Source organism: Aotus nancymaae, unplaced genomic scaffold (genome assembly GCF_030222135.1).
Source record: "Aotus nancymaae isolate 86718 unplaced genomic scaffold, 86718_ANA_hifiasm-v0.15.2.pri h1tg000081l, whole genome shotgun sequence".
NCBI classification, from domain to species: domain Eukaryota; kingdom Metazoa; phylum Chordata; class Mammalia; order Primates; family Aotidae; genus Aotus; species Aotus nancymaae.
Window position 1 is genome coordinate 1,275,401 of NW_026988496.1, and position 25,136 is coordinate 1,300,536.

The window sequence follows — 25,136 nt, forward strand, 5'->3', positions numbered from 1 at the left end:
GATCTGCCCGTCTCAGCCTCCCAAAGTGCTGGGACTACAGGCCGGAGCCACCTCACCTGGCCTAAACTCTTAATATAAAAGACTTCAAAGATAATGTCTAAATCCTGATTTCAACAAGCCAAATGTATAAAGACATTTTAGAAACAATGGGGAAATTTGAACATAGATTGGGTATTAGATAGTATTAGGGGATTATTATTACTTATTTGATAAATGTTATAATGGTAGAAGCGTTTATTTTTAGAGAGGATCTCATTCTGTTGCCTAAACTGGAGTGCAATGGTGTGTGTGATCATAGCTCATTGGAGCCTTGAATTCCTGGGCTCAAGCGATCCTCCCACCTCAGCCTCCCAAGTAGCTAGACTACAGGCATGCGCCACTACGCCAGCCCATTTTATTATTATTTATCTTTTTGTAGAGATGGAGGTCTCGCTATGTTGCCCAGGTTGGTCTCAAACTCCTGGGCTCAGGCAATCCTCCTGCCTCAGCTTTCCAAAGTGCTGGGATTATAGGCATGAGCCACTGTGCCTGGCCAGAAGAGTTATTAATTTTAGAAAAATTTTTCTGTAAGAGATACTGAAGAATTTACTGGTAAAATAAAATGTCTGGGATTTAAGATACCACAGCACCTTTCCAAAAAAAAAGGGTGGAGGCTGAATAGATGAAAGAAGACTGGCAAAATATTGTTAACTGTTAAAGCTTGATAATGGTTCACTGTACTCTTGAAGGTTCATTATACTCTTTCTACTTTTAAGTATGTTTAAAATTTTCCATAGCAAAAAGTTAAAAATTCAATTCAATTCACTGCCTGGTTCTGATTTTCTCATTGAGCAATATTCTGATTAAAATGTCTACAGTCAGCCAGGCATGGTGGCTTACACCTATAATCCCAGAACTTTGGGAGGCTGAGGTGGGCGAATCACTTGAGGTCAGGAGTTTGAGACCAGACTGGCCAACATCGTGAAACCCTGTCTCTACTAAAAATACAAAGATTAACCAGGCATGGTGGCATGTGCCTGTAATCCCAGCTACTCAGGAAGCTGAGGCATGAGAATCACTTGAACCCGGGAGGCAGAGGCTGAAGTGAGCTGAGACTGCGCCACTGCACTCCAGCCTGGGTGACAGAGTGAAACTCCATCTCAAAAAAAAGTCTTCTGATCTTCTGACATGTAGATTTGCCAACCAGGAGAGAATATGCCGATCAACAAATATGAGTATTTGCCTATTTGTTAAATTTTTCATTGTAGATTCTTAATAGTCAATGTTTAGATATCAGTCTGATTTAAGGTTTGGACACACCTGATTGGTGAGACTTGAAAACATGAATTATGATGAATGCTATCAGTGGTCAACTAACTGGATGGTCAACTGGTCTTCTCTAAGAGGATATACTCTCAACAGTTTTATTTATTTATTTATTTATTATTATTATCATTTTAATTTTTCTTCCAGGCAGCACTAAAGGAACTCTCAACAGTTTTGCATTCACTGTTTTACCAGCATGCTGTGCTCTTCTACTTGAACTGCAACACTGGAAGCTTGTGATTGAGGAATTGATGAGCTGTGGAATTAGAACAAGGGAAGATCCACCTCTCTTCTCCTACATTCATTATTATTATTTATTATATGTCATAAAATAACACACTGAATAGTTACTATGTGCCAGACATTATCCTAAGCACTTTACAATAAATTATTTCATTTAATCTTTACAACCATCTTAGTGTCCTATATTTACAGATGAGGAAACTAAGGCTCAGGTGACTTGCCTAAAGAGTCTGAGTTTAAGCACAGGAGTTTGACTTCAAAGCCATGTTCTTAGGTACTAATACTATCTTAATTTGAGAACAATGTCACCAGTCACTTAGTTTATTTTGTAAATCATGGACATGAGCATCTCTGAACAGTCTATAGCAGCATACTCAAACTAGGCAAGCAAATAGGTCCCTGGCAAAATGCACAAGATTAGCTTATGTTGGAGAAAAAAAGTGAGTTAATGGGAATTTGCAGTTATTTTGTAATGAATATTGGAGGGAGGGGACAGGACAGCATAGCCTCTCTTACACTTACACACACACACACACACACGTATATATGTGATTTTGATTCAGGGTCTCACTCTGTTGCCCAGGCTGGAGTGCAGTGGCACAATCTTGGCTCACTGCAACCTCCACCTCTTGGGCTCAAGCGATCCACCTCAACCTCTCAAGTAGCTAGGACCACAGGGGCGTGCCACCATACCTGGCTAATTTTTTGTATTTTTTGTAGTGATGGGGTCTTACCATCTTGCCCAGGCTGGTCTCCAACTCCTGGGCTCAAGCAATCCTCCTCCTTCAGCTTCCCAAAGTGCTGTGATTACAGGCATGAGCTACCACACCTGGCCACTTACAGGCCACTTATTGAGAGACCACCTCTGAAGTTTCAGGGCATTATCTATGGTAAGACTTGACATCGAGGGAAAGCTCCAGGCAGTCCTATTTACACAGCTCCAACTGAAAGCAAAAGCAGTCTAACTGCTTGAAACTTTAATAATTAGAGGTTTGCATGGAAAAACCTAGAATTTGTTATAAAATGAAGAGCCCTTGAAATTAGGTCAATTTGCTACACTGGGATATAAAAATGTATTTTAATGGAATGGATATATTTACTATGTAATAACTTCTAAATATCAATTAAAAATAATCATGCCAGAATTGAGTTAAAGGGAACACCTTCTGGTTTAATTGTAAGAAATTTTTTTTGAGACAGGGTCTGTCACCTAGGCTGGAGTGCAGTGGCATGATCATGGCTCACTGCAACCTCAATCTCTTGGGGTTTAAGCAATCCTTCTTCAGCCTCCCGAGTAGCTGGTACCACAAGCATGCACCACAATGCCCAGCTAATTAAAAAAAGTTATTTGTAGAGACGATAATGGGGGAAGTCTATGTTGCCAGGCTGGTCTCAAACTACTGGCCTCAAGAGATCCTCCCACCTCAGCCTCCAAAAGTGTTGGGATTACAGGCATAAGCCACCATGCCTAGCCTAATAGAAATTTGTCTTACCTTTTAAAAAATTTATATTACACCTTCTGGTAAACAAATTCTGCCCAGTCTGATACGTATTGCTTAAAATTAGGAGACCCCGTACTTACTTGGTGATCTTAAATCTGTTGACTTAGAATTTAATTCCGAAGTTTAAAACAATGAAGAGAAAATGAATTGAGAAGCAAACCTCTTAAAACCCCTGATTCTTACTCTAAACTTGAATTTTGGAAATATATCAAGAAACTGTATTATAGTACTTGGAGCTGTCGAGAGCTCTCAAGTATTTGTTCTGCTTTCATTTGACTGTGTCATAGTTTATTTTAAATAGCAGAGAGTCAAGTAAGTTGAAAAGGTTACTCTTTCTAACCCTGTCAGAAACGGGGGACAAAGTAAGTGGTTCTAAAGCTTTTCCCCTACCGTTTTATATATATATATATATATATTTTTTTTTTGGTAGAGTCATGTTCTTGCTATGTTGCCCAGGATGGTCCTTTATACATTTTCATCTGTAACAGTGGTTCACTAAGGCACTGATTTATAGCCAAGAGGGTACTACTTCTCTAGTTTTTACTATTTATGTTTCCAATTTCCCATTATAGCCTTTTCTTTCCTTTAAAGTATTCCTGATTTCATAGGAAAAAGGAACACAAGGAGAGAGTAATTTTGTGATCATTGATATAACATGGCCTCCAACTACTCAAATGTAATTTAACTGTTTACTCTATTTGACCACTTCTTACATATACCGTAAGATAACCAAATTTCTGGTTAATGGAAGGTCTTATGTAATACATAATAGAGTCACAAACACAAGATACAAGTGTACATTTTTATTTTATTGTAAATTAAAATGAACGAATATTTAAACAAGATGAAACGCTGTAATACGGAGTTGGCTGAAAACACTAGATTCCAAGTCCCCAAAATGTGGAAAATCCAAACCTATATAGGCAAAATTTAAAAGAAACTATTTTCAAACTTTTATATCGATTTAAACCAGCTTGTAGAATTCAAATGTAATTTTAATCATAATTTATGCATGACAGATGAAATATAAAATGTTAAGAGCAATTCATTACTTAAAAAGACCTCAACTATTAAGTTACTAACTAAAAAGCAAAGGATAAATCTGCAATGATATACCTAGTAATTTTTATATATTTCTTCTAAAGTACTTGTATTTACCAAAGGATTATTATTAATAATGTTGCTACTGTTTTTTGGTTTTTGTTTTTGTTTTTGAGACAGAGTTTCATTCTCATTGCCCAGGCTGGAGTGCAATGGCACGATATCGGCTCACTGCAACCTCTGCCTCCCGGGTTCAAACGATTCTCCTGCCTCAGCCTCCTGAGTAGCTGGGATTACAGGCATGCGCCACTATGCCCAGCTAATTTTGTGTTTTTAGTAGCGACAAGGTTTCTCCATGTTGGTCAGGCTGGTCTCGAACTTCCAACCTCAGGTGATCCACTTGCCTTGGCCTCCCAAAGTGTTGGTATTACAGGCGTGAGCCACTGCACCCAGCCTGTTGCTACTGTTTTAGAGACTATCTGCATCAGAATTACAGGTGTGCATATTATAAATGCACATTCCAAGCCCAGGAATGGAAATTTCACAATAAGCAATCTCTACTCCATTTTGATGCATACTAGTTTAAGAACAGCTGATATAGAGAATAACATTAATTTGATAATGTTGCTGGATCAGTTTCCCAAACTTCTCAAGTAAGAATCACTTGGGCCATCTATAAAATATACAGACTACCACCTCTTCTCCAGTAGATATTCTGACTCAAGAGGGCTGAACTGAGGCCTAAAATCAGTATCCTTTTAACAAGCACACCAGCTGTTTATTTTCAAAGTTGGGGGAAGGGAAAAGATCATTATATTTAGCAAATATTGTAATGTAATTCCCAAGACCCTAGATCTGTAAATGAAGTTTAAACTACCCATAGGAAAAAAAATTTTTTTTGGATGGCCAGGTGTGGTGGATCACACCTGTAATCTCAGCACTTTGGGAGGCCAAGGTGGGTGGATCACAGGAGGTCAGGAGTTCGAGACCAGCCTGGCCAACATTGCAAAACCCCGTCTCTACTAAAAACACAAAAATTAGCTGGGCATGGTAGCGCATGCCTATAATCCCAGCTACTCGGGAGGCTGAGGCAGGAAAATCGCTTGAACCGAGGAGGTGAAGGTTGCAGTGAGCCAAGATTGTGCCATTGCACCCCAGCCTGGGTGACAAGAGTGAAATTCCATCTCAAAAAAAAAAAATACTTTTCGGCTATTTCCACTGATTTGGAAACATAAACCTGAGGTCATCTTCTCAGGTTCTACCCCATTCCCACTGAAAATTTCCCACGACTCTTATTGCCCAGACTGATCTCAAACTTCTGGGCTCATGTGATCCTCATGGGCTCCCACCTCAGCCTCCCAAAGTGCTGGGATTACAGACAAGCATGAGCCACCACGCCAGGCTGACAAAACTTAACAGGGCCTACAGTGCGCAAAGGCATGGTTTTACCCCCTTCCTACTGCACATATATGCATCTTTCTGGCCTTAAAGAGAGTTCTTCTCCAGTGCAAGGCTAATACCTCTATCTGTATGACCCTGAACAAGTTCCCTCATTTGTAAAATGGGAATAATACATATCTCATACATGGTTCAGGATTAAATGAGGTCAGGTAAGTAGAGCTCTCTGTGGAGAGGCTGGCACAAAGAATAATAGCTATTATTTAATCAAATCAAGCTCCTAGAAACTGTTGCTACTTCTTTTCATTCAATTCTTCAACCTACTTGTCATCTGATTTCAGCTCCACCCACCATTCCAAAGAAACTGTTTTCACCAGGCTCGCCAATTGCCAAATCCAAATGACAAATTTCGGTCCTTATCTGATTGACCTTTCTACAAGTACTGGACACTGCTGACCACTCCATCCTTTGAAACTTTCCTTCTTTGGCTTCTCTAAAAACAGTATATCCTGGTTTCTACATACTTTTCTGGACAGTCTTTCAAAGTATCTTTCGAGGTTCTTTTATTGCTTGCCTTTTCACACTTAAAAAAATGTTTTAACTTTACCAAAGTAATACATGTATATTTGCGTGCCAATGATAGTTACTCAGCAAGGTCTTCTCTGACCATTTTTAGCACCCTTCATCAGGTGCAGTGGCTCATGCCGGTAATCCCAGCACTTTGGGAGGTTAAGGCAGAAGGGACTGCTTGCGTCTAGGAGTTCAAGACCAGTCCAGGCAAAATAGCAAGACTCTGTCTCTACAAAAAATACAAAAAAATAATTAGCCAAGTGTGGTGGCACGTGCCTATAGTCCCAGGTACTCAGGAGGCTGAGGTGGATCACGTGAGCCTAGGAGGCTGAGGCTGCAGCAAGCTGTGATTGAGGCCACTGCACTCAGCCTGGGTGAGAGAGACCCTGTCTCAAAACAACAAAAAACCTAGCACCCTCACTCACACCCTCTCACATCACTTTTATTTTCTATTTATTATTATTATTATTATTTAAGATGGGGTTTCACCACGATGGCCAGGCTGGTCTTTCCTGACCTCAGGTGATCCACTCACCTCAGCCTCCCAAAGTGCTAGGATTACAGGCGTGAGCCACCGCGCCCGGCCCACTTTTATTTTCTAAATAGTACTTCTCACTGTTGTTTATTGTCTCCTTCCTTCACTAAATTCTAACCTATTTGAGGGAAGGGGCTGTTTTATTCATTGCTGTATCTAGAACAAGCTTGTCCAACCTGTGGCCCACAGGCCACATGCGGACCAGGAAGGCTTTGAATGCAGCTCAACACAAATTCATAAACTTTCTTATAACATTATGAGATTTATGCAGACATTTTTTTAAAGCTCCTCAGCTACTGTTAGTGTATTTTATGTGTGGCCCAAGACAATTTTTCTTTCAGTGTGGCCCAGGGAAGCCAAAAGATTGGATATCCCTGATCTAGAATAATGCCTGGTATCCATTAGACTCAATGAATATTGACACATCTAATCAGTTATCAAATCTTAAATATATTCTACCTCCTAAATTCTCTCAAATCTCTGACCACTGTTCCTGCCTTACAGCTAACTCGTGTCTCACCTAATGATTGCCATAACCATTTCCAGTCCTGCTCTCCTACCATCCACATTCTGAATTGCTGCTGAAATGCTCCTACCATCCACATTCTGAATTGCTGCTGAAATGATCCTAGTCCTTCAACAGATCCCCACTACGTTTAGGATAAAGTCCAAATTCTTTAGCAAAGCATACAGAGCTCTCCAAAATCTGGACCCTGGCTAATTCCTCAGTTTCAATTCTTGCCAGCCCTTCCATGTGCACCATGCTCTAACCATTCCTAATTCTTTAGTCACATGCTCATTGCACAGGCTATTTTTTCTGCCTGCAACGATACCCATTCCCTACCCCTATTGCTTTCTTTGCCTAATTCAAGCTAGTAATCTCCGGAAAGGTTTCCCTTAGATCCAGAGTTGGGATTACTCTGTACCTTCAGAGTATGCCATATGTATTTTATCATTTCACTTATCACACTCTTGCATGGACTTGTCTTAACACTAGACCATGAGCGGTATTCACAGAACCTAGCACAGTGCTTGGTAGAGAGTAGTCAAGAAAGGGTTACTGAAATGAAATTCACCAATCTATTCCTTATAACCAGGTTTTCACCCCAGACTGCTTTACCATATGTGCTTCTACACCCTGACCAGTGGTGCTGCTAAGTACCTTTGGAGAAAAAAAAAAAAAATCACACCACAATAAATTGGCATCATTTTAAATTAAGTCTTTAACCTCCCTTGTACATAAAGCATCCAGTAATCCTTTCATGGATCCCTGGTCAGCTCCAACTCCCATTTTCATCAGTGACTATTGTAAAATTAAAAACAAAAATGCTTAAACTTATTTTTTTGAGATGGAATCTCGCTCTGTCACCCAGGCAGGAGTGCAGTGGCCCAATCTTGGCTCACAACAACCTCCACCTTCCAGGTTCTAGCAATTCTCCTGCCTCAGCATCCCAAGTAGCTGGGACTACAGGCACGTGCCACTGCACCCAGCTAATTTTTGTATTTTTAGTAGAGATGGGGTTTTGCCATGTTGACCAGGCTGGTCTCGAACTCCTGGCTTCAGGTGATCCACCTGCCTCGGCCCCAACAAAGTGCTGGGATTACAGGCATGAGCCACCACGCCTAGCCTGCTTAAACTTACTTAGAAAGGTCTGAAGTGAAAAAAATGAATCCCCACTCCCGATTCCACCTCACTTTTAAGAGGTGTTAATAGTCTGAAGTACATCTTGCCCAATCTTTTCTTTGGGTATATAAACATGGATTTCTTCCCCTTTGCCCTCTAAACAAATGAAATCAAACACTACCTACTAATTTTTTCCCAAGAATATCTTTTCACCTAGCACATATAGATTTTCCTTTTTGTTTTTGAGACAGAGTTTCACTCGTTGCCCAAGCTGGAGTGCAATGACTCGATCTCGGCTCACTGCAACCTCAGTATCCCAGGTTCAAGCGACTCACCTGCCTCAGACTCCTGAGTAGCTGGGATTACAGGCACACACCACCATGCCTGGCCAATTTTGTATTTTTTTTCGTAGAGATGGGGTTTCACCATGTTGGTTAGGCTGGTCTTGAACTCCTGACGCCCAATGATCCACCCACCTTGGCCTCCCAAAGTGCTGACATTACAAGCGTGAGCCACCACGCCCAGCTGATTTTCCTCATTCTTTTAGCAGCTGCACACTTTTTAACTGAATGGATATACCATAAATCAACCTCTCTGCTACTGATGGACATTTAGCTTGTTTCCAGTTTCTCATTATACCCTACAGGACAAGTATTCAAGCCCCTAGTCCCATTTTCACTTTTGTCATAAGGATGATCTTAGTTTCACAGAGGAAGCTGAAGCTATGAAGCGTGAACTCCTCAATTTCCTATCTCCCTATACGCACTGATATATAACTACATCCATTCTTTTCTCTCAGGGTAGAAGATCTCTCAAGGCAGTATCTCTACCTATGTTAGCTAACACCCTCTCCCGTTTTCACAGGTCCTTCCAACAATTATCCTCTCTTGCTTTCTTCCCCAAGCCTACACAGGTATACTTATTTTCCATCTTAAGACTCTCCCTCTCCCTAGTTTCTTAAAAGAATAGTCCATGGGCCAGGCACAGTGGCTCATGACTGTAATCCCAGCACTTTGGGAGGCCAATGTGGGCGGATCACTTGAGGTCAGGAGTTTGAGACCTGCCTGACCCAACATGGAGAAACTCTGTCTCTATGTTTAAAAAAAAAAAAAAAAAAAGAGTAGTCTATGATCTCTATCATCACTTCCTCACCTCCCATTTGTTCCTTGCCCCACTACTGGTGGGATTACAATCTTACTACTCTGCCAAAACTGCTTTTGATTGCTCAGGTCACCAGGGAACTACTAGTTGACAAATCCAAATGCTCTCTCTTGGGCTTGACTTATTTTAATTTTCTGTGGTAAATATATTGTCTTTTTTTCCCTTCATTAAATCCCTTCTCTGGTTTGAGAAACACCACTCTTCAGGATTTCTATTTCTGACTACCCCTAAATACTGGTCTTCACCAGGAGTCTATCCTCCATACTCTGACTCTACACATGCTTCCTGGGTGATCTCACCTACTTACAAGATTGTACAAATCCTATACTTTATACATACCATACTTCAAACTTAACATGCTTCAAACTAAGCTTAGTTGTTTCCCCTAGCTTCCACCCTCAACCTGTTCAGTAAATGGCATCACCATTTATCCAGTCACCCAAATCAGAAACCTAGGTTCCACTCCCTTACTTTCCATTATCCAATCAGTCATCAAGATATACCACTCATTCCATCCCTGCTGCCAATGCCTCAGTGACAGTTTTGGCCTCCATTATGTCTTATCTGGCATCACCCCTTCTCCACTCTACTTTCATACTGCTGCCAGAGTGATCACTTTAAAATGAGCATTTGATTCTGAGCTTGTGATCACTATACTACATATGTTCCCTGCATTCCAGCTGTCCATAACTACTTGTAGTTCTATGAACGTGTCATGCTAAGCATTCTGTTCCCTCTGCTTAGAATGCCTTCCCACCCCCACCCCTATGACAATCTGGTAAATTCCTTTCCACTCTCCATGATTTTAAGGGTCTTCTCTGTGAAGCATTCTTTTTCTTACTTCGTAGAGTCAAGAACTTTTTCCTCACTAGGGATTCTTGTAAATATTTATTGCAATGATCACTTTTTATTAGACTTCTTCATTTACATACCTACCTCTCATTCTAGACCCTAAGTTCCTTGCAATCAGGGACTCATCTTACTCCTATATCAGCATCTGGCAGGCTGCTTATAAAAACAGGTGGCTTCGTCAGGTTCAGTGGCTCATGCCTGTAATCCCAAGACTTTGGGAGGCTGAGGTAGGTGGACCACTTGAGGTCGGGAGTTCGAGACCAGCCTAGCCAACATAGCGAAACTCCGTCTCGGTTGGACGTAGTGGCTCACGCCTGTAATCCCAGCACTTTGGGAGCCCAAGGTGGGTGAATCACCTGAGGTCAGGAGTTCGAAACCAGCTTGGGCCAACATGGCAAAACTCTGTCTCTACTAAAAATACAAAAATTAGCTGGGTGTGGTGGCAGGCACCTGTAATCCCAGCTACTCAGGAGGCTGAGGCACAAGAATTGCTTGAACCTGGGCGGCAGAAGTTGCAGTGAGCTGAGTTCGCATCACTGCACTCCAGCCTAGAAAAATGAGCCTGGCGTGGTGATGAGCGCCTGTAATCCCAGTTACTCAGGAGGTCAAAGCAGGAAAATCACTTGAACCCAGGAGGCGGAGGTTGCAGTGAACCCAGATTGTGCCACTGCACTCCAGCCTGGCAAACAGAGGGAGACTCCATCTAAAAAAACAAAATAGGTGGCATGATAAATGTTGAAATAAACCAATGAATACCATGTATTCACCCAATCCCCCCAACCAAAATTCTGGAAGCCACCTTCCATTCCTCCTTCTCTACCCCCAAATGCCAAGTCCTACTACTCCCTAAAGATCTCTCAAATCTATCCCCCTCCTCCCCATCCCAATGCCATAGCCCCAGTTCAGGATCCATTCTCTCTTACTTGAACTAGATCCATCCAAACTATTCTCCACACTACTGCTGGAATTTTAAAAAAATTTTTATTACAAAAATAATACATACTTGTAAAAAAATTCAAAGAATACAGAAACAAAAGCACAATATCCCACCCTGCACACATACAAACACAGAAGCCCACTCCCCTCCAATCCCGTTCCTGGGGGGCTTATCATTGTGAACAGTTAGCATATCCTTTCAGACTTGAACTTTGCATACACAAGTATATATAAACACATATAAAGAAACATGGTTCTGTCTTTTACAAAAATGGGATCACATGTATCTGTTACATGTGATTCTTCAATTTCTTTCTTCATTCATTACACAGATTTATAAAACACAAACCTGATTATATCACTCCTCTGAGAGCTTATTTCCCAGAATATAAAAATCATACGCATTAACATCAAACACAAAGCTCGTGATTATATGGTTCCTGCCCATCTTTCAGTTTCATCTCTAGCCATTCCAGCATTAAAGGACTGGAATATAAACCACCTTAAATCCTTCCTGGAACAAGGCAGGTACAAACAAACAAACAAACAAACAAACTAGGAACACACTCTGCCATTTCTAGACTGTGACCTTTCCACTTCATATTACACTTTGCCTGGACATTTCCATCTGGCAAGCTTCTACTAATTCTTCAAAATCAAAAATTACCTCTAGGGAAGACTTCCCTGATTTTTCAGACATGATTACTCCTCTATTTCCCCTAGACTTTATAGCTAGCTTCTTAACTGCACTTATCTCACAGTACTATGATGATTTATTAACATGTTTTTAATTCCACTTCCCCTCCCCCAACTCGATGGTGAGCTCTTTGGATAAAAGGGGTTTCTCTTATTTACCTTTGCATCCCAAGGATCTGATAGAGTGCTTATCATGAAAAGCAGATGCTCAGTAATGTATCTGTTGAGGATTTTATGATTCTACGAACATTTACTGAGTACCTACTATGCACAGAACCATATCCTAAGCATGAAAAGAAACAGAAGACAGTCTTTGCTCTAAGAAACTTACCATTTTCCTACCATTTCCCCTTGGGCGGGGCGGGGGGGGGGGGACAGAAAACATTTAGATGGCAACATTATCATTTCTGACATAAAGGCTGTTTTAAAATTTACGGTCATTTGCCTCAAATCCATTTAGGAACTAGGCATTGCATAATTAAATAATAAAATAATGGGCGGGTTGTCTCATAGGTTTAAAGTGTAGCACAGAGTCCACTAGAACCCAATTCTCTGTCCCAGCAGGAGGGCTCTCATCTGTTCCAGCCTGTAAATTAGAAAAGTGAGATAATACCATGCTTGGAAATAGTTTTGTTTTGTTTTGTTTTTTGAGATGGAGTCTCACTCTTTCGCCCAGGCTGGAGTGCAGTGGTGTGATCTCCACTCACTGCAACCTCTGCCTCCCAGGTTCAAGCAATTCTCCCGTCTCAGCCTCCCGAGTAGCTGGGATTACAGGCATGCGCCACCATGCCTACCTAGTTTTTGTATTTTTAGTAGAGATGAAGTTTCGCCATGTTGGCCAAGCTGGTGTCGAACTTCTGACCTCAGGTGATCTGCCCGCCTCGGCCTCCCAGAGTGCTGAGATTACAGGTGTGAGCCACCACGCCCGGCCAGAAATTTCCTAATACCTCAAGAAGACATAAAGTTACTAGTTCTTTCATAATTTCCCCTCCTTCCCCAGGGAAAAATTATACCAAAAGCAGTAAATGGAGTTAAAGGAGGACACGGAAGAATGAGCTTGCTCTTTTTGATAGTGGTAGGGAAAAGGGGGTTGCTTTGTTTTAAACCACAGGGTGACATTGCCCCAGGAAGATCAGGAGAGGTGATTCATTATCATTTACTTATTACTTTTAAAAAGGCTAAGGTGTTAGTTAATCCCATGATTTCAGGATCAGATACTGTACAAATACGAACAAATTGGGGAAAGGTGAACCACCTAGCTGGAGAACAGGGAAGGCTGACCAAGGAGGCCCAAATGAAGCCTCATTCATCAGAGTCCAAGTCACTATCCCCAGCAATGGAGTGGAAATCCTCACTGTCCTCCTCGTCCTCTGACAGGTGGACCTGGCTTAGTACGCTCGGCCCAGAGCGCTGCTCTTCCTCCTCCTCATCTTCTTCCTCCTCTGATACCTCATACCCACCGATGCTGCTGAAGCTTGTGTCTTGGGTGTTCGACTTGGGATCGGGCTCCTCATAGCTCCCATAACTGAGAAGAGAAACATGTCATCTCTCAAGCTCGGACACCATTCTCTAGCTGATCATTCCCATTCTTAGTGCCACCAAATGATCAGCCCATCTCACCTCCCCTGGATACTAAAGTGACTGGTTCTGGACTGTTCTACATGTCCCTGAGAGAAAAATAATCCTGTTCAAAAACTTCAACTTGCCAACTTCATATACACAAGAACCTGAATGAAAGAAACTCCCTTACAGCTGAACAACACACTGCCATCTTACATGACCATAAATGCTCTGTCAGCCTCATGGTTTCATCTACCACTTACAGTATTCAATTAGTCAATAGTCCTGAAGATTCTCTCTTTGATATATCTTGTCTCTATCCCCTCCTTTCCTTTCCTACTCTGCCTGCCTTGGCTTAGTCCTTTGTTATCTCTGGCCTGCACTACTGAAATAAGTCGTTATGCCTCCAGTCTTGCTCTCTTCCAATTACTTCTTCACACTTCTGCCAGAGTGCTCTTTATTTTTTGTTTGTTTGTTTATTCTTAATTTTACTTGAAAAAAAAAAAATCACACAAGTAATGCACGTCCACTGGTTAAAAAAATTAAACATACACCAGAAAAAAAAAAAAGTATCATCAATAACTTCATCATCCAGAGATAACCTTTTGGTATATTACCTTCCAAAATTTTTTGTGCACTTTAGATGCTTAAACACTTTTATCTAATTTACAAAATCGGGATACTCTACATACGCTCCAGCAATCTGCCTTTTTCACTAATGATTATAATGAACATCTTTCTATGTCAATAAACATATGTCTATAGTATAATTTTAATAGCTACATGGTATTCTACCATATGGCTGTAACATGACTTAACACTCTCTCACTAGGACATTTAAGCTGTCTCCAATTTTTCCACTATTAGAAACAGTGCTGTCATAAACATCCTTACACAAACATCTTGATGGTGTGTTAATTATTCCCATAAAATGATTTCCTAGATGTGGATTTTTTGGGCCAAGGGGGATGCACATTCTTAAATGTTTTTATTTATGATGATAAATTGTTAAGACTCTCTCCAAACCACCCCATTTTATCAACTGACATTATCACCAGTAGTTTGAGATTATCTTTTTCCTCATACCCTTTCCAAACACTAGGCGTTATTATTCATTTTAATCACCAATTTGATAGGTAAAAAATTGCACTTCGTGATTTTACTGCATTTCTTTATTAGGGAAGTTATTTTTCTTTCTTTTTTTTTTTTTTTTTTTGAGACAGAGTCTCGCTCTGTCACTACGCTAGAGTGCAGTGGCACAATCTCGGCTCACTGCAACCTCCACCTCCCGGGTTCAAATGATTCTCCTGCCTCAGTCTCGCAAGTAGCTAGGACTACAGGCGTGCACTACCACGCTCAGCTCATTTTTGTATTTTTAGTAGAGATGGGGTTTCACCATGTTGGCCAGGATGGTCTCGATCTCTTGACCTTGTGATCCATCTGCCTCGACCTCCCAAAGTGCTAGGATTACAGGTGTGAGCCACCACGCCTGGCTGAAAGTTATTTTTTCATATATTTATTGGTCATTTGCATTTCTTTTGTAAATTAGTTCGTGCCTTTGCCCATTTTTCTTTTGGGGCACAGAACAATCTTTCTAAAATGTAAATCTGATCATACTAACCTCATTCAATGACTACCCAGAACTTTCAGGCCCTTCATGATTTGGTATTTACCTTCCTCTTTAAATCATTTCTATCACATGAATTATAGATCTTACATGGATCAATCAAAAATTTCCAGTCACACTGAGCTACGTGTGTTCTCTAAAAGTATTTCATGCCTGTGTCCATAAATGCTCTTCCTAGTCTCTGGAATGCCTATTGCTATTTTTCATTTAGCTAATTCCTATTCATATCTGGCTCAGTTTCCTTCTCTAACCAGCTCCCCTCCCCCACCTCTACCTAAGTCCTAGAAAAACCCTATGGTTGCTTATCACAGAACTTTTCATATTACTCTGTGATTGCCTGTTTACCTGTTTTAGGCTTCCTACTAGACTGAGCTCCTTGAAGGAAGGGACCATATCTTAGCTGTTTCTGTACCTATGATAAATATGTGCTGAAATAAAAAAATTTGTTTACAATGTTATTTGCATATTATTTGCTTACTGGTTAGATGTATCATAGGTATATTAAATCCAACATGTCCAAAGCCAAATCCAAATCCATTTTTTCCTCCTTTACTACCCCATCTAATACATATTCTTCCTCTTTCCTCTACTAGAGACATTCCCATTCATCATTCATCTAACCTCCTTACCTCTTTATGTCCCTTTATTTTCCCCACTCCTGACAGGTCCCTATTGATATCCTCATCATCTGTCCCACAATGTCCTAAGTTACACAAATTTGATGTTACTTCCTTTTCCTTAAACTGATGACTCCTATTACCCACAAGTTAAGGTCCAAATGTCTTAGCATGCCTTCTGAAGTCCTCCACAATATAATCCCCTTTGCTACTTCTGAAGCCTCAACTCCCCAACAACTTTCATTTGCTCTGGAACATATGTGTTCTATTTCTGTGTCTTTGAACACATTGTTCCATCAATAAAGATCTCCCTACCCTCTGCCATAATACCTACTTAGTAAACTTCTATTCATCTTTTAAGCCCTAATTCAAATGTTCCCTTGCCCGTGAAACTTTCCCTGATAACTCCAAGCAGAGTGAGACACTCCTTCCCCCGTGGTGCCTTGGCACTTTGTCTTACTTATGCTATAGTATTTATCACATTGTATTTATAATTATTTGTTTGTGTCAGTCTCTTTCACTAGTCTGTGAGCTCTTCAAAGGCAGGATATGTTTTGCTCCTCTGTGTATCCCCAGGGCTTAGCACAGTGCCTGGCCCTAGTAGGTAGGTGCCCAGGAAACGTTTGACGGATGAAAAGTAATCTGATGCTGGGCCCCTTGTCATCATAGTTGGACACTGATGCCACAGCCCTGTAGCATGTTGCTGCCGATTACCTGATGTTGGTATCCTCCAAACCATGGGAAGCCTCCCCACCGTCTCCCTCATAGGACATCATGCTTTCTTCATTTTCCATGCCCATCCTTGTGTTCTCCTGAAGCATGCGGGGTTGTTTGGGTCTTATTCCACCAGATCCCACATCAGAGTCACTTCCACTTTCACTCAGCTGGATAGCTGTTAAAAGAGACAGATTCTGGTTCATCAAGAGTTAAGCTTGACAGAATTAACATCTTTGGCTTGATCTTCCCCAACTAGTCACTCTCACACATCTACACAGGAATCCTGCCTATACGCCTCACCTCAAAGGCCTCTCTTATAACTGCCTAGAGTCAACAGTAGCAAGGTTTGTAGTTTAGAATCTGAATCCAAATAAAAATTTCCTTTTCCATCTCAGGCCAATCTAGCTGTATTTTTTCTACCATCTCCCCCCATACTTTTCCCTGGCCATTGCCATTAATCCACAAAACATCCCCAAACAGGATTTTTTTTCTTAATTTTCCTTCCCTGTTGCCAAATATAACACTTTGCCACTCTGTTCTCATCTTTTTTTTTTTTCCTTTGGAGACAGAGTCTCACTTTGTTGCCTAGACTGTAGTGCAATGGTATGATCATGGCTCACTGCAGCCTTGAAGTCCTGGGCTCAAGCGATCTTCCTGCCTCAGCCTCCTGAGTAACTGGGACTATAGGCATCTGCCACCACACCCAGCTAATTTTTGTTTATTTACTTTTTGTAGAGACTTGGTCTCACTATGTTGCCCAGGCTGGTCTAAAACTCCTGGTCTCAAGTGATCCTCCTGCCTTGGCTTCCCAAAGTGCTGAGATTACAGGCATGAGCCACTGTGCCCAGCCTTTAACAAGTATCCAAATCAAAGCTGTTACTTAGGCACTGTCTTTTCCACTGTTGTCTTTCGTACCTCCTGCTAATGAATATGATCACCCTATGCGTGAGTGCTCAGTACTCTCAGGTCTATTAATAGGAAATCAACAAAAGAGGCAGCTTCCAATAAAAGCATATGTGGTCAAGAGTGCCAATCCGGTCCAGTCCTGAGGGTGCTACAGTGAGTTACAAAGGAACAGAAGCAATTGTCGAGGACTACCAGAGAAAGGATTGTCTCCTTCTTCATCACTCCCAGCATCTTCCTCATCATCTTCTCCTTCAGACATAAGCAAATCCTCATACAGGACACTGGCTTGAGGCTGCTGTACAGTTCCTTCCTCTTCATCTGCAAGATCACCATCTCCATCTTCACATTCCTGAATCAGACCAGTTGGGGGTCAAAGTCCTATCAACTGACCAGACACCAGAAGCCACCACCAGGCACCTCCCTCACCCACCCCTCCACTTGCTGCCTCACAAGAAATTAACTATTTTTGGTGGATAGATTGTTTAGTTGGTCCCAAGGATTAAAGTCTGATTGGGGCTCACTAAGGAGACCACCTGATATCACCTGAGGATTTGGCCTGCCCTGTACTGATGGGGCTCCTATCATATAAGAGTATAACGTAACCATAAGCTTTCTGTAAGCATACTCACTGGGGCTGGAGTCTTAGGTTTCCCATCCTCCTCCTCATCATCATACCCTTCAATATCTACATCAGAGTCTTCCTCGCCCAGCCTACCTCGGCCCTGGCGCATCTGAGTAAGAACACAAATAGCACATCATTGAGGGACGTGCCTGTAGGAGGAGTTAACCAAGGGCTCTCACCCAGGATGGATGCTCCTCCCTGATATCCCAGCCAACTCCACTGCTAGTGGGGGCTGTTTACACAGCTCAAGGCATGCGCATTTTCCCCCATTCTTTGGAAATCACAGCCAGAGTAAAAAACCCAAAGAATAGGAAAGGCACTTAGTCTACTCTTACTATATCATTACAAAGAGACTCTTCCTTTCTAACCCCAAACTTTCCTTATAGCTTGTGTTGAACTCTTTGGGTTAGAAAAACTCTCCTGGGTTTTACACTTTCCAGTGGAACCCTGACTGAGAATAGCTATAGCATTTCTGGCTTCAGACTAGGAGTATCTTCTGATACCTCTAGAAAAGGCCAATTTTTAAAATTATTTTATAAATAATTTTAATTTAAATTATAACACACATAAAGTAGGCCAATTATTTTGAACTGTCTGAGTGCAGTTGGTTGTTCTAGTCACCTGTCAGGCTACTCTGATGCATCATACACTTTTTTTGTACTTGTGCTTTCCCTAAAGTTCTGCTGTGCCTGACTCTGCCCATGGGGACAGACAGAAGATAACACCAGTCACGCCACCTGCCACCATCCCACCTTGAAATCCCATTTCTTTTTTTTTGAGACGGAGTCTAGCTCTGTCACCCAGGCTGGAGTGCAGCGGCACAATCTCAACTCACTGCAACCTCCACCTCCCGGGTTCAAGCGATTCTCCCACCTCAGCCTCCCGAGTAGCTGAAATTACAGGTGCCTGCCACCATGCCCAGCTAATTTCTGTACTTTTAGTAGAGACGGGGTTTCACTGTGTTGGCCAGGCTGGTCTCGAACTCCTGATCTCATGATCCGCCCGCCTCGGTCTCCCAAAGTGCTCGCATTACAAGCGTGAGTCACCGCGTCCGGCCTTGAAATCCCATTTCTAAGCTTTCATTCCCAAGGCCAAAGGGCCCAGTCATTCTTGACATATGTCACATATCACCACCACCATTCCTCTAGCCCCACTTGCAGGCATAATACCAATCTTACAGAGAGAAAAAGAAAATCCTACCTGTGTTACCTGCTTTTCTGGAGTGGCAGTGGGAATATCCAAGACCGACATATTGCTCTCATCTTGAAATACAGAGGCATCTCGAGACATACTGAGGGATGTGTTGGTATCATACAAATCAGGAGGCTGTGGCACAAAACATACAATTTAGCTTCTTATCTAGGAAAGGGAAAACAAATACAGATAATTCCCCTTTAAAGCATTTACTGCAGAAAAAGATCATGCAGAGCAATTCAGTTAAAGAGAAACGCAGTTTGACACAGCTTCACAGACAAGTTTTTGGGACTCATAAATGTTGCCTATTCTAGTATACAGGTGCCTGATGCATGTAATCAGAAGCCTGAAGCAGAAATGCACCAAAGCTATGGGACAATTTTATGTCCTAACAGCCTTTCTGGTCAATAACCTAGTTTTTTCTAAGCCTTGTCTTTTGGTTTTTAGGCCCAAGGCTTCATATCAGTGCTATTTTGATTGTTTGATTAGGAGACATCTAAGAAGAAATGAGATAAAGGAATTTCAATTCCAACAAGAGCATGGAATGCTTTGATAGTTTATGAGCCTATCAGAGGATGCTATAAAGCAAAATGGCATGGTGAAAAACCATAGGCTTTGGAGTAAAATGCCCTGGGTTTGAGTCCTGGCTCCAATACTTGCTAGCTGAGTAACTAACAAATTACTTAACATCTCTAAGCCTTGGTTGACTCAACTATAAAAAAAAAAATATGGATGATAATGTCTACCTCACAGGGTTGTTGCGAGAATTAAGAGATGTATAAGTTCCTTACCCAATGCCTGGTACTCAATAAATTATACATCCCTTCCCTGTTTTCTCCCCTGGAAAGAACAGGGATTTAGCAAATGGACTATTCAGTGACAGGAGGGCAAAAGGGACTAAAGTGCTCACAATATAATGTAAAGTGAAAAGAGTAAGACATAAAACTGTATTGATCATATTTCATTTTAAAAGTGTGTATATAAACACAAATACAGACACTACAGATATGAAAGAAATCAAAATAGGCCAGGCGCGGTGGCTCACGCCTGTAATCCCAGCACTTTGGGAGGCCGAGGCGGGTGGATTACGAGGTCAAGAGATCGAGACCATCCTGGTCAACATGGTGAAACCCCGTCTCTACTAAAAATACAAAAATTAGCTGGGCATGGTGGCACGTGCCTGTAATCCCAGCTACTCAGGAGGCTGAGGCAGGAGAATTGCCTGAACCCAGGAGGCAGAGGTTGCGGTGAGCCGAGATCGCGCTATTGCACTCCAGCCTGGGTAACAAGAGCGAAACTCCGTCTCAAACAAAAAAAAAAAGAAATCAAAATATTCACAGTGGTTGATGTTGCTTCTGAGTGGTGGAAGTGATTACAAGTAACTTATTTCTTTTTATTTTCCAATCTTCCCTAATGAACATGCTACTTTTATCAACAGAAAACCAATATATGTGTTACACTGTGTTTTCTGAAAAAACAAGACTGATTCAGAAGAGGGTTTTGGAAAAATAAGAGACAAAACAAAATTCAAGGCGTTACAGAGCAGATAAATCAGTGTGGAACAGAAGGAGGGACAAATAAAGGTATGAAATTTCTGCAAAACCTTACAGCACAGTGTAGAAACTGCAAAGTCAACACTTTTAGATAAAGTGTTATATTGAACAGATGATGCAATGCAAGTTAAGTGGAAATAGTTGAGTGAAAATATGTTATTGACCCTACCACCATTTAGAAGTTGGAAGGTATGATTACTATCATGCGTCTTACAACCAAAATTGTATTAAGACAGGTTTAACTTTTGCAAACACACTCTGTAACATCTGAGTTTGAGAATAGTAATGTGTGAGGACAGTCACTCATGTACACCTTGCTCAGGTTAAGAGGTAATGAGTTGGTTACTATCTTAAACTGTTTGTGAATGAAGGGGATGATGAAAAAGTGAACTGGAATAATGAAGCAGTACTATCTAATCCTACTCTTCATAGGAAACCCTCTAACTGCACCAAACAATAGCTAATACTAAAGAGAGAGAATACTTGACAGGTTTTCCTTAGCCATTTGAGGCAGTGTGGGAGATGAAGGGAAGAAAGGAAGGTGACTTTGGGGTCCAAGGCTTTGACTCACCAAAGGACTAGGCTTAGGCTGTCCTAGAAATGAGCAAACCATGTGCCATTTAATGGCTAGGCTCTCCTGGGGAATGATGGCTAATACCCAGGCTTTAACTTACCAGAAAGTACCTTGTGGAAGCTGTGGGCCTATTAGCAAATAGGGCCTTCCTGGGCAACATCACTCACCCAAGCCCCCTTGACCCAATCTGCCCACACAATCCAAGAGCCTTTCCTTGTTCTGGACCTTGAAGAAGTATCTGAGGGTTCTTTTATACCTGGCCCCTCAGTAACCTAGGTTGTGGGATGAAAGAGAGTAAAAGATAGATAGGGATAGTGCATGAACGAGATTTAGAGACAGCAATAATCCAACAGAGGTCACACAGGTTGCATTATCAGTTCAGAAGAAAACCTGGATAGAATGAAAAAAAAATTTCCTGGGGAAATTGGCAGAGTTCTGCATTAAAATATTTCATTAAATTTGAAAGGGCCTCGGAGAACAGACAAAGAAACAAGCATTTACTGAATGTTTACTATGTGTCAGGCAAATTAAATTAATTCATTTAATGTTTACAACATCTTGAAAAGATTTTATAGAAAAGGAAACTGAGAGTCAGGTTAACTTTCCAAGATCACAATGCTAGACAGAAGGAGAACTAAGACTCAAACCCAGGTCTGTTTTATGTCAAATCTTATATACTTTCCACCCTACCATAGTGCCACCAATACAGAAACCAAGCAACAGTGATATTCTGTTAAGTCCTATTCTTCAGATACCAACCGTCTAAGAGTACAGTATAGAGGAAATATACCCTTAGTGTATTTCAAGGGTTCAGTTAGACCAGAAAGACTAAAAATTTCTTATTTATCCTGCTCTCTAATTCTTTTGACATGAACATTTAAGAACATTATAAACACTACCTTTCTTCATTTACTAGGAGTCAATCCAGAAAAATGGCTGACTTCTGAGCTACACTGAGATACCTCTGAGGGAATGAGTAACCAAGTGTCTGTAAGGCGCAAGAACAGTGTCCTATGTCTATAAGAAGTCTATACTCTAGGGATGTTCTAGAGTCCCAAATTCATGGACAAGAGAATTCCAGAGACCCAGAGGATGGCTGGGAGAGGAATCTGGTATTCCCAAACACTGCCTAAACAACTAAGGCCCCACCCCACTCATTCATCCCACAGCTGCCTCTTCTGGATTCAAGGCCACCAAGACCCATGGCCCTCACTCACCTTAGCCTTTGAGAAGACAAGAAAGCACACGAAAGGCATATGAAGAGGAAGGACAGAGAAGAATGGTATCTCAGTAAACGGATTTGTTAACATGCTCCCAATTTCCCAAAGCAATAAGAAAACTATTAAGAGGAGGTATTTAGTCCTCAGACTCACCTGAGGTGTGTAGGGCCCTGGGGTCATTGGATCCAGGCTTTCTAATTCTGCTTCCTCCAAAGCTGCTTCTTTAGCTGTACAAATATCCTTCTCAAGCTGAGTCAAATGCTCATCATACTGAGAAATAAAATAAATTCATTCAACATGTATTTTAAGTACTGGGGATACAAAAGCCAACAAATCTTCATGGACAAATATCCCACTTATATTCTAGTGGCAGGACACAGATAATAAAAAGCAGGGAAGGAAATAGGGGATGTGGAGTTGGGGGACAGGGAATACTACATTTTAAAACAGGATAATCAGGGAAAGCTCCTCATTCAAGGGAACAGGATTTCAAAAAGCTAGATCCCAAGAGGACCTTCTTTTATTTTTTGAGACACGGTCTCGCTGTTGCCCAGGCTGGAATGCAGAGATATGATCACTGCTCACTGTAGCATTGACCTCCTGGGCACAAATGATCCTCCTACCTTAGCCTTCCAAGTAGCTGGGACCACATGTAGGCACCACCACACCCCACTAATTTTTAAATCTTTTTTGTAGAGATGGGGTCTCCTTATGTTGCCCAGGCTTGGGATCTCCAACTTTTACCACCTACCTCAGTCAATGTCTGGTAACAGATGTTCACAATCTCCTGAGCAGTCTTAGTATACTGACTCTCAGGCCCTATAAATAAAATAAGAAAGTGTCATTATCTTTGCAGACTTGGTCTAGAATTTTATATTCTGTCACCAGCAGTATGTCCCATTAACCTAGACCTAGAAAAATCATGCTTCGGCTTTAACTTGGACTCTTGTTCTACTTCCAGAGGCAGTAAATTTCAAACATATGCAAAAATACACTAACATAATAAACTCCCATGTACTCACTAGCCAGCTTCAATGATTATTAACACATGGCCAATCTTGTTTCATTTACTTCAATTTTCAGACTCTTCTCAAATTTTTGTGTAGCAAATTCCAGTATCATAACAATTTTCCTTTAATTGTTCAGTATGTGTTGCTAAGGATGCTTTTTTTTTTTTTTTTTAAAGACAGAATCTCACTCTGTGGCCCAGGCTGGAGTGCAGTGGTGCGATTTTGGCTCACTGCAAACTCCACCTTCCAGGCTCAAGCAATTCTTGTGCCTCAATCTCCTGAGTAGCTGGGATTACAGGCATGTGCCACCACGCCCAGGTAATTTTTACATTTTTAGTAGAGACAAATGTAAACGTTGGACAGGCTGCTCTCCAACTCCTGGCCTCTTAATAAGTGGTCCACCCGCCCCAGCCTGCGAAAGTGCTGGGATTACAGGCATGAGCCACTGTGCTCAGCCTAAGGAGGCTTTTAATAAACAATTATGTATGATAATAGAAGGTGGATATATGTCATTATACATTTTTCAAAACCCATACAATGTATATACCACCACCAAGAATGAACCATGGACTTGGGGCGATAATGACATGTCAATGTAGGTTCATCAGCTAACACAATTAATATAGCACTTTGGTGCAGGATGCTATTTTTGTTTTTTGACAGGGTTTCACTCCATCACCCAGGTTGGAATGCAGTGATACAATCATGGCTCACTGCAGCCTTGAACTTCTGGTGTAGGTATGCACCACCATGCCCATTTTTGTTTGTTTGTAGGGATGCGGGTCTCGCTATGTTGCACAGGCTGGTCTTGAACTCCTGGCCTAAAGAATTCACTTACCTCTCTTATCTCGGCCTCCCCAAAGTACTGGGATTACAGGCATGCACCACCACGCCCAGCCTGGTACAAGATGTTGATAATTGGGGAGGCTATATGTATGTGAGGGAAGGAAGTATATGGGAACTCTCTGTAACTTCTGCTCAATTTTGCCATTAATTAAAGGTGCTCTAAAAACAAACCAACTATATCACATATAAAATAATTAACAGTAATTCTTTAATACTATCAAATAGCCTGCCAAGATTCAAATTTCCCAAATTACTTTATAAACACTCTTTTGCATTTGATTTCTTTGAATCATAACCCAAAAAAGGTCCATACATCGCATTTGGCTGATGTGTCTCCTTAAGACAATTTTACCTATAAAGATGATTCTTAACTATACAGTTCCCCAAATGGCCTTAGTTACAAGTTGCAAACTGGTGGCTTGTAGTTTTGTTTGGCTCACATAAAAAATTAGTTCAGTTTTTAAATATGGATTCAGCTATACACTCATAATACATAAAACACTTCTGTATCTAAGTTATATTTCAATAAAAGGGTTTTTGAAAAAAAAAAACTTATCAACTAAGTTAAATGTTATCAACTAACATTTAACAGTTGTGAGATTTCACATAAAAACCTAAACTGTCTGGCTTCTTTTTTAGAAAATTTAAAAATGTGGCCAAGACAGGGTCAGCATTCCCACAAGGCACCAATGGGCTGGGGCTGAGTAGCAGCTGCTCCTTTTAGATAAAGCCTGTGTTCTCCAGGTTATCACAGTCCCTTCCAGGTCTGCTTATCTTATGCCTAGACCCCGAAGGCATTTGAATTTTCAATCCCTACCTTAAATACT

The 25,136-nt window shown here is 41.2% G+C and overlaps 1 protein-coding gene across 7 annotated transcripts in view; it reads right to left on the reverse strand.

Annotated features, from left to right (window-relative positions):
- Window positions 1-3,838: 3,838 nt before the first annotated feature.
- Window positions 3,839-25,136, reverse strand: part of TAF1 (TATA-box binding protein associated factor 1) — a 91,665-nt gene continuing 70,367 nt past the window's right edge. For 2 of the 7 annotated variants that reach the window (XM_064369001.1, XM_064369000.1), the window contains exons 33-39: window positions 23,205-23,272; window positions 22,607-22,723; window positions 19,113-19,238; window positions 17,920-18,021; window positions 17,483-17,639; window positions 16,382-16,559; window positions 11,194-13,388 (exon numbers count right to left, since the gene is read on the reverse strand). In XM_064369001.1, the coding sequence (XP_064225071.1) occupies window positions 13,166-13,388; window positions 16,382-16,559; window positions 17,483-17,639; window positions 17,920-18,021; window positions 19,113-19,238; window positions 22,607-22,723; window positions 23,205-23,272 (971 nt within the window). In that variant the 3' untranslated portion in view covers window positions 11,194-13,165. Of the gene's footprint in view, window positions 3,966-11,193; window positions 13,389-16,381; window positions 16,560-17,482; window positions 17,640-17,919; window positions 18,022-19,112; window positions 19,239-22,606; window positions 22,724-23,204; window positions 23,273-25,136 lie in introns of those variants that run through there. The other 5 variants (XR_010339684.1, XM_064369005.1, XM_064369002.1 and 2 more) reach the window with 5 other exon arrangements.